This window comes from Haliotis asinina, chromosome 13, assembly GCF_037392515.1.
Source record: "Haliotis asinina isolate JCU_RB_2024 chromosome 13, JCU_Hal_asi_v2, whole genome shotgun sequence".
Classification (NCBI taxonomy): domain Eukaryota; kingdom Metazoa; phylum Mollusca; class Gastropoda; order Lepetellida; family Haliotidae; genus Haliotis; species Haliotis asinina.
Genome location: NC_090292.1, coordinates 17,036,974 through 17,058,175, shown reverse-complemented (window position 1 = coordinate 17,058,175; position 21,202 = coordinate 17,036,974). Strand labels below are relative to the sequence as shown.

At 41.1% G+C, this 21,202-nt stretch overlaps 1 protein-coding gene across 1 annotated transcript; it reads right to left on the bottom strand.

Moving 5' to 3' along the window:
* Positions 1 to 11,348: 11,348 nt before the first annotated feature.
* Positions 11,349 to 20,628, bottom strand: LOC137259993 (inversin-like). The gene is made up of 4 exons (XM_067797670.1): positions 20,409 to 20,628; positions 12,867 to 12,932; positions 12,413 to 12,499; positions 11,349 to 12,127 (listed from the first exon to the last, which is right to left on the bottom strand). The coding sequence occupies exons 1-4, from the start codon at positions 20,599 to 20,601 to the stop codon at positions 11,349 to 11,351; spliced, it is 1,125 nt and encodes a 374-aa protein (XP_067653771.1). The 5' UTR covers positions 20,602 to 20,628.
* Between the last annotated feature and the right edge of the window lie 574 nt (positions 20,629 to 21,202).

Here is a 21,202-nt window from a genome sequence, read left to right as displayed (position 1 = left end):
ATAATTCAACTGCTGATTGTATGATGAACACTACGAAACAACGAGCAGTTGTGCTGGAGTTATCTCCCTCACCTGATCGATCAGTAATAACGCAACTCTGTACTGATCGTAACTTAACCCACTAGTAGTATGTAACATACCGAGATGTGTAACTACAGTAATGACAGTACAGGTGACTTCATTTGAATTTTGATAATGAAATACAACTTCTTGCTTCTGAAGATAACACTGACTCGTGAATTAAAATTCGGAGGCATAAATCTAATTGTGATTTTAATAATTTGTCATTTCTTGCAAGAAAAACTCCCCGACCCAGTTTCATTCAGAAATATTCCAGCTATATGGCGGCGGTATGTACATATTTGAGTTTGGACTGGACAATTCAGTGATAAACAACATGAGCATCGATCTGTGCAATTGGGAACCGATGACCTGTGTCGGCTAGCCTGACCACCCGATCCGTTAGACGCCTCTTATGGCAAGCATAGTGAAGGTCCGGGTCCACGAGCCTATCAATAATTTGTTCGTGCTCACAGCCACAATATTAAACGTAACTAACGTGGCATTTTCCTCGCGACCCTTCAGAGGATTTTAAGTATACAAATATGAGTGAGTATAGTTTTACGCCACACTCCAGTATTATTCCAGATATATGGCGGCGGTTTGTAAGTATCGAGTCTGGACCAGACAACGCAGTAATCATTATAACTAAAAGAATCATCACACGTGATTGGCGCAGTGGGTAGAGAGATTATGTCGTTATCAATTACATGAAAACATGCAAACATCTGTTTTAACTCTTGTTCGGATGTTTGTGTGGTGCTTCAGTCAGTTTGAACTGCCAACCCAGCCAACAATTTTTTCACAGCCCTCAACACAAAATGGAATAATGTCAAACACGATCCAGCTCGAGTTTGTCCAGTATCTACAGGTCCAAGTGTGTTCTGCTGGGGACACAGAGTGCCCCACCACAAGCCCCCACATTCGTATCTCCCATATTTGATTCCGGAATATAGCTTATTTGTCAGACATGTCTGTCGTCGCTGTTAGTCCGTCTGTATGCAATGCAGGTGATAAATAATACACACATCACTCTGTCCGTCCATCCATCCGTCCGCTGTAATGTTTGTGCCCTTTCACACCTTTGAATCTAACATGTTTGTATTCAATGTGCACATTGTCACCTGATGCCTTTTATTACTTACGGATCAAACAAATACAAAGCGCAGCATCATATCATTGTCAGCGGTTAACCGTGCCTCAGGGGTACCAGGCAGTAAGAATCCACGTAAATGTCGCAGCATACAGGACGTCCGAACGCTCCCGCGCATAAAAGACAGGGGTGATGATCACACGTATCCCAGCATTCATGGCAGATATTACACTTCACCTTTCTACCCCAACATTCACCCACAATTCCCCATCAAAACTGAATGGTCCAAACAAACCAGTGATTGATATTCTGATGATCTTTCAGTAGCGACCCTTCTGTTGCTCAGTAGCAACCCTTCCTTCAGCAGCAACAGCGGGCATTCTTAGCATTCTCCAAAGCATCTGTAAAAACACATTTTGCCCATATACCATCATCTTCCCATATATCGTCAATTCTTCACGTGGACACCTAACAGGAACCGTTTGTGTCTTAACCTCTGCTGTAATACATGAATGCAAGTGATATTTGTTCCCTATCTGGCCATGTTTCTGTAGTTTGTATGCTCTATGGTACAGCAAGGTGACTTCAACAGGTGATCCTAAAGTGGCTTCCAAACATTGGAACAATGTTCTTCCGGAGCAATGCTTAATTACTTTACTTTAGAGTTTGGCTTCCTCTACAATTATTAACATCACCAGCAGTGCCGTCTACTATGAATGGCAGAAACTATACGTATGAGTGACTATTTTTTCAAACCGCTTGAATATTTTGTAGTTAAACTTACACCATCAGCGTTTCCGTGTAATTTCATGGACGTAGGAAAATCCAGTGCCGCACGAGTGCACATCTGGCACAACGATCACTTTTCAGAGGGTTCGGAAAGAAATAAAGTGTCCCACCTATTCCCAGACCAACATAAATACAATGCCACTGACTGGAAGTTACGAGAGCACACCGAGGATATACTCGATACTGCTTTTCTTTACTTACACTGAAAACAATAAATCAAGTCTGTAGGTTTGACGAGATTAAAATCTGAAATAATATGTGATCCTTTTTTCTTTCTCTCAGTATATGTATGTCAGAAACACGCACTGAGGCGAGGAGGCGGGCAGGCAGCACTGTTAGTGACCTCTGTTGCCGCAACAGTTTACGGAAAATGGCGATTGGTTCAGAAGGAGAAACGATAAATAGCGCTATCACATCATGAGGTATCTGTGTTCAACGTCAAACGTTCCGATTGCTTTCTTGGAATTTGTGAGTGAACGTGATCACGTGACTGCCATTGGCAGGACTGCTGTGGGTGTGTGCCATGTGTTACAAAAGCTGGTTGAGAACGGAAAATAAATGTATTGTCAACATAGAAGCATGACGTATATAGTTTAACCGATATTTATAAGCAATGCTATAGGGGTAAACTCTCTGTAACGAATTAAGCCTCAATTATCTCTCATTAAATATGTATTTTCGAATGTACATGGTGTGGATTCCATGACAATTACAACCCCCCCCCCCCCCAAAAAAAAAAAAAAAAAAAAAAAACAACAACAAAAAAACAACAACAAAACAAACAAAAAAAACCCAAAAAAACAAACAAAAAAAACAAAAAAACAAAAAAACATTTGTGCAAACACAACCAGTCTCTCGCTCAAGAAGTGAATTCGCAGTAGCGAGTTGGCCTGTTGTTATTGAGTTCTCGAGAAGTGACAGCCCCGGTAAAACTTAAAATCTTATAAGGATAAGGATGAAAACAGTCTCTGGAACCTACCTTAAATTTCACTCCAGTCAAATCATATCAATGGAATATATACTCTTCATAAAAGAAACTTGACATGTTGTTTTGGAGTTGACTTACTGAGTGCATTTGATTGATATTCAGAGAGTGTGCATTTGTCGGGGCATTTTTATTTAATTCAAGTTTATGCACTGTCTGCAAAAATCCATTGTGAGTAAAACCATGAAAGCACCACAACAGTGTTCATGTATGGTTTTCCAAACTAACAGGACACTGGGTACTTTAAGTTTCAGATATCTGTCTGACCCACTGAAAATTGATACTACCCATAGAATAAAAATTATATACACATTTCAAATTTTGCATTATTTAACATCATATAATTGCCATTAATTGGCACTGAAATTATGAATAAAGGTAAAATTTGTAAACAAGTTTGACATGTTACATTTGACAACTTCAGTCAAAGTAATTGTGAAATATCCAGTTGAACACTGGGGGCTGTAGAATCCACCAGACCGTCGACAAATCTGCCAGATTTGCCAGAGAGTCAGACGCTTTTCGTGAAAACTGCCGTAACAGGTGATTTGAACATTGGCCATGTGTTCAGTAAGTCAAAATGCACCTTTGTGAAGCACATGTCCTCTGAGCCACACAGCAATGATGCATACAGAATAGCACTGATGCAGACTGTACCTGTGAAGGTCCAGGTTAGAATACTGATATTCAATAACCTGTGGTTCTTGTAAGAGACTACTAACAGGACCGAGTGGTCAGGCTTGCTGACTTGGTTGAAATATGTCACCAGTTCCCAATTGTGGAAATTGAAACTCATGCTGATCACTTGTCTGGTTGAGACTCGATTTGTACAGACCACCACCATATAGCTGGAATATTGCTGACTCTGGCGTAAAACTAAACTAAAACTTGTTTCTGGTCTTGCTGGACACATTAGGACTCGCACATCTGCCATCTAGCATGCACTTGGTAACCAATGATAATTCCTTCGACTCTCTGCAAGTGAGAAAATGGTTCCAGGGAATGCGTCCATTGCTGAAGTTCAACATAATTCTCTTGTGGTGGTCTGTCATTGTGGTTACCTGAAACAGAAGTAAACAGCTCTGAGAACAAGAGTACTGGCACATCCCATCAATTTGTTGCCACTGAGAAGCAGGCAAATGTATTAGAAAGACCTGTCCTGTACCAGCAATACCAACTGTAGTTCAACACTACACTTGTGTGTTAAGAGGGGAAGGGTACCCCACTCACTAGTGATGGCTACATGGAATGGAGATGGGTACCCCACTCACTACTGACATGTACAGACAGGGGAGATAGGTACCCCACTCACTACTGATAACTACATTGAATGGAGATGGGTGCCCCAATAACTACTGATGCCTACATGGAATGGAGATGGGTACCCCACCCGCTACTCATACCTTCATTGATTGTATATGAGTGCCCCACACCCTACATATGCTTCCATCGAATTGAGATGGGTACCCCACTCAACACTGATACCTATATCGAATGGAGATGGGTACCCCACTCACTACTCATACCTTCATTGAATGTATATGGGTACCCTACTCACTACTGACATGTACATAAATATGAGATGGGCATTCGACTCACTAATGATACCTACATCGAATGTAGATGAGTATCCCACCCACTACTGACATGTGTATAAAGATGAGACAGGTACCCACTCACTACCGATACCTTCATCGAACTGAGATGGGTACCCCACAAACTACTAATACCTACATCGAATAGGGATGGGTGGGTACTACTGACATGTACATAAAGATGGGTACCCCACTTACTGCTGACATCTACATCCAGGGGAGTTGGGTACCCCACCCACCACTGACATGTACATGCGGGGCAGATGGGTGTGCGACCCACCACTGACGTGTGCATAAAGTGGAGATGGGTACCCCACCCACCACTGACATGTACATACGGGGCAGATGGGTGTGCGAGCCACCACTGACGTCTGCATAAAGTGGAGATGGGTACCCCACCCACCACTGACAGGTGAGATCGGTACCCTAGTCACCACTGACATTATGTTGACTTCACAGTGATGGTACCTTGCCGATCAATGTTGCCGTCATCCCACCAGGGTCTGTTACAGTGTTGTCATGGAGACTTCATAGTGATGGTACCTTTCTGTTCAATGCATCCGTCATGCCACCAGGGGCTGTTACAGTACATCAGTGTTGTCATGGTGACTTCATAGTGATGGTACCATTCCGATCAATGCATCCGTCATGCCACCAGGGACGGTTACAGTACATCAGTGTTGGCATGTTGACTTCAGAGTGATGGTACCTTGCCAATCAATGCAGCCTTCCTGCCACCAGGGACGGTTACAGTACGTCAGAGTTGTCATGTTGATTTCAGTGTGCAAGTGGTCCACACGGCATAATAACCAACCATGTCAAGACACGTCTTCTGACACAGTTCAAGCACTGTTCTGTGAACAACTTCACAGATAATCACAACTGTTTGAAACAAATCTGTTATTGCAGACTGCCTCTTTCTGATCTTCTCTGGATAACTAGGTCAGCCACAGAGCGTCAATGTATTAATGTCTTAAAGGTAGCTCATAGGGAAGTAGCATCTTGGCTGTAGCCTCATACTGTTGTTCTCAGCAATAACTATCATTTAAGTGGTACAACTTCACAACTGTGCTTTCAAAGGTTGCTTTCAGACAAACACTTGTTTCAAAGTAAAAAGATTCAATGAGCTATGACTGATCATACTGTATCACTGTGAACTTGTCTTGAAGCAGACATGTTTACCTAAATATGTCATGTAGCCAGAAAAATGCTTCAATAAACATTCTTCCAACAAGGACAAAATAAAAATGTACAAGGATTTCTTTATAATGAGTAGACATGCCAGAATGTGTATTTCAGTTGACCATATACCTGGGTCACACCTGATGTCAGCCAAACCTTTGTAGAACATACTGGGGGTGCTTAACCTCCCCCCCCCCCCCTATATATATATATCTATTTTAATAAAGGTGTGTATTATAATTGTTGGGTCAAATGATGCAAGCATATGTCATTGCTCATCTTTTGAAATTGCAACCTACTTTCATTATTTCACATACTTTATGCACATAAAAGCTCTTATGATATTTAAGTTTATGTACCTGATCTACAAAAACAACACTGAAACATGTACTGGAACTGTGCCTTGTTTTGAAGTTTGCAATTCAAAAGCACAAATATGGTAAGGATTTTGGCCATCTGTGTACACTTGAACTGTTTGAATTATGATTGACTGCAGTGTGTCAGTTTGTCATCTTTTATATCCCCCACTATTCTTTCACTATTGAATGATTGAGTTATTGTGACCGTCATTGTCACTGATTGCATACCCCCAACCCTCACCCACCCCTTCATTTCAAAACAGAGTGAGTCGGGTATGGTGATTGTACACACCCACCCACCCCTTCATTTCACTCCAGAGTAAGTCAGTTATTGTGATGGTATACTCCTCACACACACACCCCTTCATTTCACTCCAGTGTGAGTCAGTTATTGTGATGGTATACTCCTCACACATACCCACCCCGTCATTTCAATCGAGTGTGAGTCAGTTGTAGTGATGGTATACTCCCCATACCCACCCACCCCGTCATTTCACTCCACAGTTATATGGCGTTGGTCTTTAAATAGTTGAGTCTGGAACAGGATCAACACTGCGCAACTGCGTCAACCAAGTCAGCAAACCTGACCACCCGATCCCGTTAGTCACCCTCTTACGACAAGAGTCGCTTCTAGCCGCCTTTATGGCAAGCATGGGTTGCTGTAGGCCTATTCTACCCCAGACCTTCACGAGTCCATTTCCCCCCAGAGTAAGTCAGGTATAAGATTGTATACCCCCACACCCATCTACCCACCCCTTCATTTGCCCCCAGAGTGAGTGAGGTATAGTGATAATATACCCCACCCCCCGCACCCATCTACCCTCCCACCCATTTACCCACCCTTTCATTTCACTCCTGAGTATGATTGTATACTATCACACTCAACCTACCCTTCATTTCCCCCCAGAGTGAGTCAGGTATATGATGGTATATCCCCACAGCCAACTACCCTTCCTTTCACACCAGTGAATTTTAGTGATTGTGCACCACCACACCCACCCCTTCATTCCACTCAAGAGTAAGCCATTGTGTTTGTATATCTCGACACCCACCTACCCCTTCATTTCACTTCAGTATGTGATTCTGCACAGCCACCCACCTCTTCATTTCACTCCAGAGTGAGTTATAATTAGCTATAGTGATTGTATACATATACCCACCCCTTCATTTCACATGTTGCAAATACATTCCGATTTTAGTAGAATTCACACAAAATCCAGGAAGTCCTTAAAAGCGACTTTTGCTATTTAAAGATTAAATAGAAGACAGAATGGGTCAACTTCTGAGGCCAGTTACTGTGCTTAGCAGGGATTTTCACACCAGAATTGATTAAATTAGAATTGGCTACTCTCTGATCAGCTACATTTTGCATATACATTCCAATTTTATTACAATTAAAAATTAAAACAGAATCCATTACGTTCCGAAAAGGCAACTAATGCCTCTTGAAGACCAAAATAGTAGTATTTTGAGACAGGTCAACTTACGAGGCCGGGTACTGTGCTTGTCATAGCTTTATACACCAGAATTGATTAAATTAAGACTGGCTACTATCTATGTAGCTACATAATGCATACACATTCCACATTAATTTAAATTGAAAAGAAATCCAGCAAGTTCCCTGAAACTGACTTTTGCTTGTGAAAGAGTATGATTTGTAGCATTTGGAGACAGAATTGATCTGTGAGGCTGGGTACTGTGCTTGTCTTGGATTTAAACACCAGAATTGATTAAATTAAGATTGACTACAGTTTGTGTAGGTACAGTTTGCAGATATATTCCATTTTCATCATAACTGAAAAGAAATCCTGCAAGTTCCCTGAAAGCAAGGTTTGCCTGTCGATGACCAGAATTGTAGTATTTGAAGATAGAATTGGTGAACTTGTGCGGCCGGGTACTGTGCTTGTCACTAATTCAAACACCGGAATACTTTATTCAGACTTTCTGCCGTCAGTATAACTACATTATATATACAGAATACAAATTCATAAAAATTTCAAACAACTCCAGCACTTTTCCCGAGTCGACTTTTGTTTGTCAAAGAATATATATTGTAGCATTTGGAGACAGAATGGTGTGGAAAAGTAGTGCTCACCAGGCAGGGAACACGCGGCCACTCACCAGGCGGACGCTTTAACCACTACACCACGGAGGCTGTTTACACGAGAGAAGAAAGATAGCGACTGATACCTGGTTTGATCCATAAACCCTTACAGTACACACAATGTTAGTGATTAGGTGAAACCACTTACTCATGATATCAACCACTGGATTCTTTGAACAAGGTTCTGTTTCAGAGGATCGCCTATAACATTGCTGACTCTGGCAGAAACAAACACTTGACCACTGGATTTTTCGCATGCGGTATAACGAGGGAAAACACTCACTCACTCACTCACTCACTCATTCTAGTGAAGACTACACTGAAAGTTCTGTTGCAAAGCACATGGCTGACCAGGTTGACAATAACAGTCACTCAGTCGGAATTGGATTATTTTTGCACGTTTCTGTTACAGATAGGGGCAACACTCACTCACTCACTCACTCACTCACTCACTCACTCACTCACTCACTCACTCACTCACTTGCAGCATGGCTGGTTGTTTAAACACCACGCTGTTCATACTCTCTTGCCTGAGATCCCATGGAAGAATGACAAAACCGTGGGCTTTTGTTTCTAACAGTATGCATCGCCCAACTACAGGCATGTATGTGATCTTTGGACTCCCAAAAAGGTATGTCGACAGTTCGTGACTTGGTTAATCGTCCGTTGTCTAGGTGACTGTGTATGTTCATGTAGATATAATATATTTCACATGAAACCGAAACACACCTTTCTGACATGTCTTTTATATGGTTATCGTTCTCTTTCACGAACGGGTCCTTTTGAATTTTAAATGGTTTCTTCGATACTGAAACTCGCATTAATTATTTTATGATGTACATTTCACATGTACGTTGCGGTCATATTATAAGAAGGTCAGACACCCACTCACACACTGTACTGTATTGTACTGTAAGTTTTGTACAAGGTTTAAAATACATATCCATAATCGTGTACTCATCTGCTTGTATATGTGTGCTAATGTGAGCGTCAATTTCTGTTCTGACACACATATGAGGCATACACACATAAACAGCGTTGCTTTAAGGAGGTATACTTAGTAAGAACCACGCTAAAACAGAGTCATGAGATGTCAACACGCTTGACAACCATACTGATAATCAAATGCCCTGATTAACGATCTTTGTCATTTGGGCCGGTAGTGGTAGTCTGGTGGTTAAAGTGTTCGCTTTTCAAGCCGAAGACCCAGGTTCGAGTCCCCACATGGGTACAATGTGTCCATTTCTAGCGTGCCCCGCCATGATACTGCTAAAAGCGGCGTAAAACCACACTCACTCACCCTGATCGCATAAGACATAAATCATACTGAATACAGGGCTTTAGTAAACGAACAAATCACTCACTCACACTATCAAACACTGGGTTGGTATTCGAAATGGAATGCATGTTATCCAGGCCACAGAAAGCGAGTTTTCACTAAGTTCCCAAAAGAAGACAGCGAGGTGTATGCGGAGGCTCCAAGAAAGGGGCATAACTCGGCTTGATGTAACGCTGAGCCATTTATGTAGTGCGGTAACACGTTTTGTTATTCTGACAAATGAAAGCAATCAGGAATATGGAGATGACCTGAGAGAAGTTGACCTGTGAAATTGTAACTACCTACTGTGAACAACGGATTGACTGCTTTTGAATTTGCTGTTCTGCATTTCTGTTCTTAGGCAATAATGTGGCGAGTATATGTGTTTTCAAAATAAAACTCATTTGTCCTTTGTACTAAAAACTGAGTGTAAAATCAGATTTGATCTCGTCGCTATATGGCTGGAACAAAGCCAGTGTGACTTAATATCCAATTCACCTCAACCGCATTGGGAAATTTAGAGAGTTCTAGTCTCATACACTAGTGTTATGCATGAGTAGACAGCTGATATTACGAGTTTAAAATAAATCGAAATCTTTTTATGAAACTTTAATGTGAAGATTGAAGGGGTGTTATTGTTTGCTGTAATACATGAATGCATGTGATATTTGTGCCACATCAGGTTGGATGGCACCACCACATGCTCAACAGCATTGAATCCACAGTCTCAAAATCATCTGTAAAGAGATATTTTCGGCCATTTTGATGAAATTTCCACCATTGTGTGGTCGAATCCCAAACAGGCACCCTGGTGTGTGTGTTTTAGCACTTGCTGTAAAGCATAAATACATCTGGTATCTCACATCTTTCATTTCGTATATATATTGAGTTAGATATCCTAGCTGCCATCAAAATATTTTTCAGAACGTTTTTGACAAACTCGCATCTGGTCAAAATACGCAAAACATACATCACAACTTACATCATTAATATGCTATTTTTGAAATTCATTACTCCCAGTAATTTTCCGATTTTCACATTTCAAAACATACCGCAAATAACGCTGTGAATCTCGATTTTATACAGTTTGAAAAATGACGACATTTACGATGAAGCCTATTTTGAAAGGCTATTTTAAGCACTTTAACTTGGTCTGAGATAATAGTGGATGGTATCAAGGAGCAGGGAATTTCCCGCAGAATTCAAAACTGTGAAGTATTTATATATGCGTGGTATATTTAGAATTCTATTGGACTTCAAAGTGAGAGATGTAGAGGAAGGATATATATGTCCCAGTGGCATCCAGGGCGTTAAGCAGAAGCGACGACATTGTATTTGAGTAACACTGCTTGTGTTGTGAGGCAGTGCGACGCTATTGCTGGCTGAGAAGACGGCCGAGCACCTCTGTATGTCTGTGACGTCACCAGCAGTGTGACGTCACTGTCACTGTACAAATGGCGCCACGACAGCCGGGTGAAGCTCGGCTCAGTCTGAGGTCACAGAGTGCAGCGACATGTAAACAAACAGTGTGTTGTTGTCTGTTTCATGATTCGCGATATTCTCAGAATAGAATTATTAAAATTAACACAGAATTACGTTAAGACGGGCGACATTAACGTACAATCACTTACCGTTTATGTTTATACACAGTTTACAATTTTCCTACCTGATCATGCGAGGTTCCAAAGACAAAACATGACAAAATGTCTGACATTCAACAACGTTTATTTATCTTAAAAAAGAAAAAAAGGAAATCACTTGAATCGTGACCTACGACTACGTGAACGGCACACACCACACCGCGTCAGTAACGACATGTGCTCCGTCTCTGTCCACACCGACACTGACTCAGTGTGCACCACGTCACACCAGGAGATCCACCATTCCCCTATAGACTCTCGCTATGTCGGCCGCTGTGTTCCCGTCGTTGTTCCTGACGTTGATGTCAACCACGTTCATGGACACCATCAGCTTCACCGTCTCCAGGTCTCCACTAATACAGGCCAAGTGAAGGACGTTGTCACCCCACTTGTCCACCAGTGACACATCAGCCCCTCTACCCACCAGGAACTCCACCACGTCCCTGTATCCACGCCATGCTGCCTCCATCACCGGTGTCCAGCTGTACCCTCCTCTACTGTTGATGTCCACCACGTTCATGGACAGTATCAGCTTCACCGTCTCCAGGTCTCCACCTCTACAGGCGAAGTGAAGGACGTTGTCACCGCCCCTGTCCACCAGTGACACATCAGCCCCTCTATCCACCAGGAACTCCACCACGTCCCTGCGTCCACTCCATGCTGCCCGCATCACCGGTGTCATGCTGTACCTTCCTCTACTGTTGATGTCCACCACGTTCATGGACAGTATCAGCTTCACCGTCTCCAGGTCTCCACCTCTACAGGCGAAGTGAAGGACGTTGTCACCGTACCCGTCCACCAGTGACACATCAGCCCCTCTATCCACCAGGAACTCCACCACGTCCCTGCGTCCACTCCATGCTGCCCACATCACCGGTGTCCAGCTGTCTCTTCTATAGTTGATGTCCACGTCACCCTGGGCCAGGATCCGCTTCACTCTCTCCAGGTCACCGCGACTGCTGGCGTCGTAGAGGTCGCGGCCAGCTGCTGCTGATGGAGTCGCTGTAACACAAAGTAAACTGTGTACACCAGACATCTTTGTCACACGTCTACAATGTTTACATCACGTTGATACGTGACTTGTACATTGCTATATCATGGCTGACAACAATCCAACATGACGGGAATGTCAACATGTGGTTTCTGGAATTAATGACGGCGTGTTTAATATATAACTTTCTGTTAGAGTCAGATGTTCTGCATTACGACTTGAAAGTGTTGATGTTTGTTGAACTTTACAAGGTGATAGTGCCAGTACAACTGTTGCTGCTGGGTTTTCCAACCTACCGTGTGTGTCAGAGTCTTGTGTCGTCCCTGGCGCCGGTGGAACCGTCTTGCTGGGTGTCAGATTCTCACTCGCGTCAGTCGTGGAGACTGAAACAGGGAACATGATGTTCAGAACACTATACATCGCACATAAGCATTTCTACTGCTGGTCTGTTTTCGCCTTTCCTGATATGGTTTGCCTTTCACTATTATGTATGATTAAATTCTAAATACATATCTTATGGGAAAAAGTATTAATCACATATCGTTCTAACTGACTGAGATAATTCTTACTAGCAAGAAAAATTTATACTTCCTAATATTATTTTTGACAGTTCTGTGATTGACAACGTCGATCGGTACCGGGGTGAGATCCATCCCTCAAGTCAATATCACCACGGGCATATACATCAGTGTGGTAAATACAGGGAGAAATAACAACTGCACTTCCTGCATGCTGGGTTTTCCCACCTACCCTGTAGGTCTTGTGTCGTTACTGGCGCTGGTGTAAACGTGCTGTTTGGGCTCGGGTCAGCCGCAGCTGAAACAGGGAATATTTTCATCAGAAACCTGTACATGTACAAAAAATAGTTATATGATAACTGGCCTCAGGTTCTGCTTTCCATAAATGTTTTGCCTTTCAGTATTATGTATGGATAAAGTCCAAATATATCTGTTATAACAGATGGTTTAGTTTGAAGGATATTTCATTTCCTCAATATGTTTTCGCAGCTTGATTTAGTAAATTTAATAAGCTGTCCATTGTGCATTGACTGTTTGATAACAGTTGAGATCCTCTTTGTTGAAACGTTTGAATTGTCTTTTTTTAAAAAAAATATAAACATGAACGGTGTAAACAAAACAGTCAGTTCACCCTCATGGCTATGGTAGGTTAGGGATGCACATTCTACAGGGACTTCATATATAAGCATATGTTATTTTCACATTGTTGTTGATAGATAAACACACAATTGCAACAGTACTTTTAATTCCTCTTTATGGAATGACTACCGTTTTAGTTTGAATTCAGTAACCATGGCTGGAATATTTAAAAAAAACGCCTTTCCTTGATGTCCTAACCCTACCCTCTCTGTTCAGTTACCTGGTATTTTAGGCAACTCCGTAAATTCTAAAGTGAAGCACATTAACACTAGTGTTTATCAAACAGTGTGAAGGACAATAGGGCAACTTGACTCGGTGTTTGTGAAACACAGTTGTAATTTGTGGCAGGCAAACTCCGTGAAACTCTCACAAAATATCAGAATATCGAGTTACAGTGGCAGACAGAGCAATTCTCAAACAACTGCTAACCCAGCTGACACAACTGCAGCTGACACAACCATACTTGTCGATGGAAGCAATGTTGACAAGGGTGCAAACACATGGCAGTGTGTGGTGGTAAAGATCGAAATGTCGGTTGTCCGACATTCTTCGTTTGTTTCAATATTAGAAATAGCGAAAATACAGCATGATTCCCCTTCTATAATCTACCTTCCATTGAAGTTTTGATAAAATGTTGCAGACATGCACAAGGATATGTTTGGCCGTGTGCTACAGCGGGGATGTATTTCAATGCAATGCAGCAGTCCCGAGTAAAAAACGCAATGCATTTGAAATGAAATATTGGACTGGACAGCTTTAGGATACTCTCATGAAGTCTCCTGTGTGGATGTAAATGCCATTAGGTCAAGGATAACGGTAAAAGAGAGTACATAATTTGATTAAATATAACAATTAGGTGAAACGCTGCGTTGTTATGCTTCCCCAGACCTTCCATCGTCCCCAATCGGTGACAGGCTAAACATAGGTCTGGGTGTAAACATTGTGTGAAGCAAACACTTGGTTCCTACAACATTCATGCTGATTACAGCAGTCATACTATATACATTTCATCTAATTCCATAAATCAATTTAAAATCATAAACTGAGAACTTACCCACCAATAACACGAGAGATACATCTCACTGCTACTGGAGAAATGCTTTGACTGGCGACGCCACGAAGCACAGCTGCCAGCTATGACGTCATTGTGACGTGTTAGGTTAGGAGCACGACAACGTTTGGCGCTCGCCTGCTTGGTCTGATCACCATCTCTATAGGGAAATATTTCCAATCGCCCCATGTTTGCTCTCTAGTTTTGTTTTCGTTTTATGATACAGTTTGCGTTACCTGTGGCATGGCGTGGACAATTGTATATTAGCATATCGGCTACTTCCCTAAATAGTTGTAATTCACCGACTGTTTGTATTGCTTCATTCTTAATTTAATTGTTTAAAAAATATAAAGGTTCACTTTCAAAATAGGTCATATGTGGATATTAGTAGACCTGAAAGACTTCGGTGTAAATAGCTGTGATCACTCTGTCAAACGAGGACATTCAGGTACTTGAATTGAGCTTATACTCCTAAGTATAACCTTGAAAGACTAACTGTGGTTTTCTGAGCCTGTTGCGTTCAGTATAGACGCTTTTCCACAACCCAGTCTAGATGTGAAACAGAGATACCTAGACATAGTGCATGCTGGTTATAATGTATGTTGTGCAACGTGTAGACGGACATTCCCCAGCTCAGTCTAGCCCCCTGGATGTCACATTCCCCAGCTCAGTCTAGCCCCCTGGATGCCACAGGGACATATATGTCCTTCCACTTCAACTCTCACTTTGAATTTCAATACAATTCTAAATATATCAAGCGCACAAATATAACTAACAGTTGTGAATTCTATGGGTAATTTCCTGTTTTGTGATACCATTCAATATTTTCTCAGACAAAGCTAAAGTGATTAAGATTACCTTTCAAAACAGGCTTCATCGTAAATATCGCCCTTTTACACAGTACAAAATCGCGATTCGCAGCGTTATTTGTTGTGTTGTGAAATATCAAAACACGTTAACTACCGTTAATAGCATAATAATGATCACTGATATCAGGTTTTCGGGTGAATGTAATTATCGAACTGTCAAGAAACGAATATGGGTTAGGCTTCTTATCTGCATGAAATTCGAAAGTCACATAATTACTTTCTGACAACAACTCTCCTTTTGAAATGAAATAAGCGACGGTCCAATTTCTCGCTTCTGGTCTGGTTACCGACTCAATGTGCGCTGCGACAACCTGCTACATGTACAGACAGAACCACGTTTACGAGTTGTCCTGGCCACCTTCATTCGACGAAAAGCCATTAACTGACACATGTTTTGCTTTGACTTTTACTGGAGAAAAGCATCGTTTGCTTAATTTCCAAGTGCAGTGCGAATCGACAGGATATAAATAAAGACTGACAACGCCATGAAATTTCGGTTATATTGTCTCGGCATTTCCTACGACAGAACCCGGGGGAGTGCTAGTTCAACTTACTGCAAGTCCTAGCATCTATGAAAATTCTTTGTATATGTTATCAATCCTTCAGTTATTTCCAACTGTAATTCTTTAAATATTGCCGCATTAAAATCTTAAAAATAGTTCCCATCCTACTACCGATCTCAATGTAAGCAAAAATCGGAGATACAACTCCAACCAACTAGAACTGAATCGAACCCTGGAAGGTCTTTCTCGTCAATTTGTGATTATTACACATCCCTGACAACTGGCGAAATTTCGTACAGAATGTAAGAGTTAGTTATAAATCTATAAATCACTTTTTGAGCAGCAGTTCCCCATTTGCTTTTAAATTCTGACACTACTGTATATCTTTATATATAAATTACTTAAGCAAATGCCATACACCTTTTGTCCAAGCAATGAGTTGGTTGCATCCGAAACACCACTCATCATAGTTTAACACCACTTAAAGCTATTGATATAAAAAGTCATTTACAGAGAATTGTCTTTATGAACAACATGTAGTTCTGACCACCCAAGCAGATCTGTATGATAGAATTACATTGCACGTGTGTTTCTTGTTTTGGTGACATTAGGTTGACAAATATTTCCCATGACAGACCACATATTATCTAAATTTGTATACTTTGTGTTCTGATTTTTATTCAACAGTTCTTAAAGAATCTTTAGGTTGTGGGTTTAATATCAGAAAAGGGGTTTAATGTCAAATATACGTTTTAGATGACATAGATTCGAATTTAACCCCACAATTATTCTATGAAGATATGTTTATGCATTTAATTATTTTATCAGACAGTTAAAAGATAATATGTACAATGATTGAATAAAGTCATGCATGTTTAATGTAATTTACAAATACAATAACATACAATAACTCAAAATTACAACATTTTGCAGTGCAGATATCATGTAAAGTGCGAAAGGATATTGACTTTATTAATATATTTGTGTTAGAATATCAAAACCTCAATGTATTGCAACAAGACATGAAGAGCTAGATTTAAAAAGAGTAAAATGAGCTTTGCCATGACTATTATAATAATCTGTTCATTGAGAAGACAAGATGTATGTAGACACTGCAGGAAAATGTAAACTATTTGATGCTGACCACACTTAACATTACCATTTATATTAAAAATTGCAATTCATTACCAGTATGAATATATGCATTGTTTAGTTGTGTAATGAAGAAAAAAACGAATTAGGAAAGTGCCCTCGAATGTGTACTTAACCTACCGGTGGTTTTACTTCTTCTGAGTCATAGTATGTTAAATAAACTAATATTTTAATATTATTTTCTTCTATTGATACTTAGTAAAGTCCAAATATGGTAATTTATAACCGTAATTCAAGAATAATAATTTTAATAATTAAAACGCGGTCATTTTAAAATTTTGCAGTGTTTTCATGCATTATTTATCCTTACAGTGATTTTTATATTTCATGCATCACAAACTGTTACAGACGTAAAAGATTGATTTTAGTTATGCTCATGTTTATCGCATTTGAAAATTGGCTACATGTAGGCGATGGTTGACATAATTCGTCCGTTACTGTTATTTTACAACTACTTGACCATGGTTTCTCACTTCTCTCTGTATCTGCTGAATATTTGTGTTGTCAAAAATCTCTATCCCATCTTGTACAACCCATGAAATTTACATAACAAGACTTTCAGTGTTTCACATTTAATTCTTTTATCAGACAGTTCACATCAGCTCCCCGCCTTAGTGAGCTACATGAATGCAGCCATATCGACCGTAATAGAAAAGCGATTTGAGTAAATATACAATGAAAATACGCTGCACTTTTAAATGTGATACTGAGACGTCTAGTGCCAGAGTTAAATTACCGATTGCAAAACGTCAACAAAACGACAAACATAACTTGAAAATGATCAGCTGATTCCACCGCCTCGCTTCGAACTACTATTTCGCCATTCTTTCTTGCAATGTAAGCAGTCATGACTAACCCAGGCGTATCATAGAATCATGGAATACACTTGATATATCATCGTGAGAGGGAAAAGATATACGCTCAATGCACAAGCGTGAACGTTAGCAGTGAAGGTGAAAGCTGCAATGGTCAACTTTCTCTAAATGTAATAACAGGGAGACTATATAGTTGTAGATTATCCCTGGTAATAGTAACACGTACGGCACACATCGCGCATACGACATGCGCTGTCAGGTTAAGGTTGGACCGTCCGGATCAGCGCACCTAGCAGATTAGTGAAGGGAAGAAAAATTCTAAAAGATCCCCCATTCCCCTTACGTTTTAGAATTAAACTACAGCAGGTCTTTGCCACCAATACCAACTCTCTCGATAAAATGAAACGAAAGCTAATTGATTTGAAACCGAACACTGTGCTCGAAAGACTGCGCTTGTTTCAAATGTTTCACAATGCCATTTAGAAAGTGGTCATATGTAACGTATGTCATATTTGGGATTACACTTTGTTAGTAAAGTACAAATTCTAGTACGACATCCACGTCGCGGTAGCTGAGACGGCTAGGCGGCTGACTTTGTGTGCTGGCGATTAGGTGCCCGACTCTAAGGGTTCGAATCCCGGAACCAAAAACAGTACTAGAATCTGATTTCTTTTAGGTGAAGATCTCGGCATCAAGGGTCTAGGTGTGAAGTACATACCAAGAAAGAGTGCACCACAGTTATCATGTATGTTGTATGTATGTGCGAGTGTACATGCGCTATGTATCTGCGACGTATAAATCGATCAAGGAAGTAATGACTTGTTTTCTTTACTTTAGGGTCTCTAAATGTCTTATGTGGTTATACTGACCCCAGGATTAAATTTCTCCTCTACAAACGGTGGCAATATAACCAATAAGTAGTGCATTGATGTTCAGATACAGTAGCCATAAGTCGTCCGCCTATTCCAAATACCATGGTGTTAGTCAGTGGCCTGTTAATTTCATGTCATGATTATTGTGGACCGAAAATAAATGAAAGTGAACCATGGGTTTCTGTCTGTACACAGCGTTTGTCATTGCATCACCCATGAGTAATAACCTGGTGATTTATTTCATCAGATTCCAGACAAATATACCTTTACGATCAGGCTCTTTATCAGTGAAGTAATTTAAAGACCTAATTTGCAGTCTTGCACTGCCTGACTCCCCAGGGTAACATCCCACTCTTGCAGAAGGTGTGGTGTCAATCATTAAAGGGTAATATTGAACCAAGTTCTGCCAGGGCAAGTGTTAGCATTCACGGACAAGAAAAGACATAATCTGGTGTAGGGTTTCATTCAGCATGAAGTTCAGATTTCTGCCATACTGAGATTGCTTTTAGTTGTCAGGTCATAATATCTCAAACATAAACGTGCTGTGTTTAACTGCTCGGGGCTGTGCTGGACAGGTTTGACCTGAAGGTTCTGACCTGAAAAGTGGGGCCTTCTTGTCAAGTGGGGATTGGGCGATTGTATTCGAGGCAAGTTGAAATATTCAGAATAGGGGTAAAACTTTGGTCGTCTAATTTGATGTCCAGTTCCTAACTGAATCAGTAATTTCACCCAAATATGTAGAGATACAGAGATAAATCAGTGCGACCACGGCAGAGTTGAAACTCAAATTTTACAGGCAGTACACTTCAGTGTTAAATACGAGGGAATTACTAATAGAAATAATGCCAGGCATAACACTAGTAAGACTGGAGCCACAGCTGTCGAGCTGGGTGGAGGTAAGATATACAGGGTGGTCAATGATCTCGACACACTGGTTGATCTTGATGTTAGGTGTTACTTTGCTTTCAAACAGACATCAGACATGGTGTGAAGTATTAGTGAAGAGAAATAAAATGTATCTTTTAGTATTGATTGCTCGTTATTTTGGGGTATCATATCACAAGGTACAGTTAGGGGTCGTTTCTGACGATAATGTAGCGTTGACAATTACTGTCCTCAGTAAGTTCTGTTCTTGTTCCTGCGGCCGAGAATCCCCTGTCTGTCGACTGTCTTCAGCTGTCTTCAGCTGTCTGTCGACTGACCGTGTGTTCAAAGACATCTGTCGTTGGTCACGTGACCACCAGTAGTTAGGCCTGAGATGAAGGTAAAAGTACCGTTCTCTGTAGGGCTTATATACACTGGGTCTTGACTGCTAACTCACATAAATATGCCTTGCAAGCTCTTGGTTGGCTTTACCTGCTAGTCCAACTAGCCTTGTAAGCCTTCATGTACACTGGGTCATGCCTGCTATCACAACCTTAATATGTCTTGTAAGCTCTCATGTACACTGGATCATGCCTGCTAACTCCACGTTAATATGTCCTGTAAACCCTTATGTACACTGGGTCATGCCTGCTAACTCCACGTTAATATGCCTCGTAAGCCCTAGGTTGTGTTTACCTGCCAAATAAACGCTTACATGCCTTGTAAGCCCTAGTCTGGCTAACGTTTACATGTCTTGGAAACCCTAGGTTACATGCTAATCCAACGTTCCATGCATTGTAAGCCCTAGGTTATCAAATGAAGCTCATTTATTCATGCCCAAACTCCACGTTGACGTGTAAATGAAACATTTTGCTGCCATGCCAACCTAATCCTACGTTGCCCTGTGAACCCTAGGCTGCCAAACAAATTAATGTTAGTCTCATATATTCCGGTTGCCATATCAAAATAAAATGTTAATTAAGCGACAAATCTCTGCTAAAAGTCTCACCTTCTGTCGTTCCACGATACGTCATGGTTGAAAGCTCCTTGATCTCTTTCCTCATCCCCAAAAAACTGGTATTCAGCGTCCTGAAGTCCTGTGTGAGGCCAGAGAGTGCCTGGTTCGTGTCAAACTGGTCACTAATGGTCTGATTCAGTTGAATGTTTAAACTCCGAATGTCTGTGGATACGTTGCTCCGCATTTCCTGCAAGCCCTCCCGGTATGATTTCATTTCTCTCTCCGTCACCACACAACTGGTGTTCAGCGTCCTGAAGTACTGTGTTAGGCCAGCGAGTGTCTGGTTTGTCTCAAGCACGTCATCAATGGTCTGATTGAGTTCTGACCTTAGCATCCTTGCATATGAGGTTGCACGAACTACTGTCTGATTCACCTGCATCTGTAGAGCCCGGATGTCTTTGGTCAACTCGCTACGTTCTTTTCTGACTCTTTTTCTGTAGGTGTCGCTTTCCCGTTCAACATGCCTTAAGTCTTGTGTTATTGCTCGAAGTCGTGTCTTTATGTATTGCGCGTTGTCCTTTAAGCTGTGTACTTCCTCGAGAACTTTTCCGTTGGTCTGATGCCCAATATCATCTTCAGTTAGGATGTTTGTAATCGCTTGTTTGACGAGAGGTTCTATCAGTGAAGGAAGGAATGTTGAAGTCAGTTCTTCTTTCAGCGACTCCTTCCAAACCTTAAACTTGTTCATCAGTTTAGTCTCAGTTTTCATACTTGAAAATTTCCACAGGCTAAGGTCTTGTTCAACCACCCTCACACGTGTAGTCAGAATTTCCAAACTCTCACCA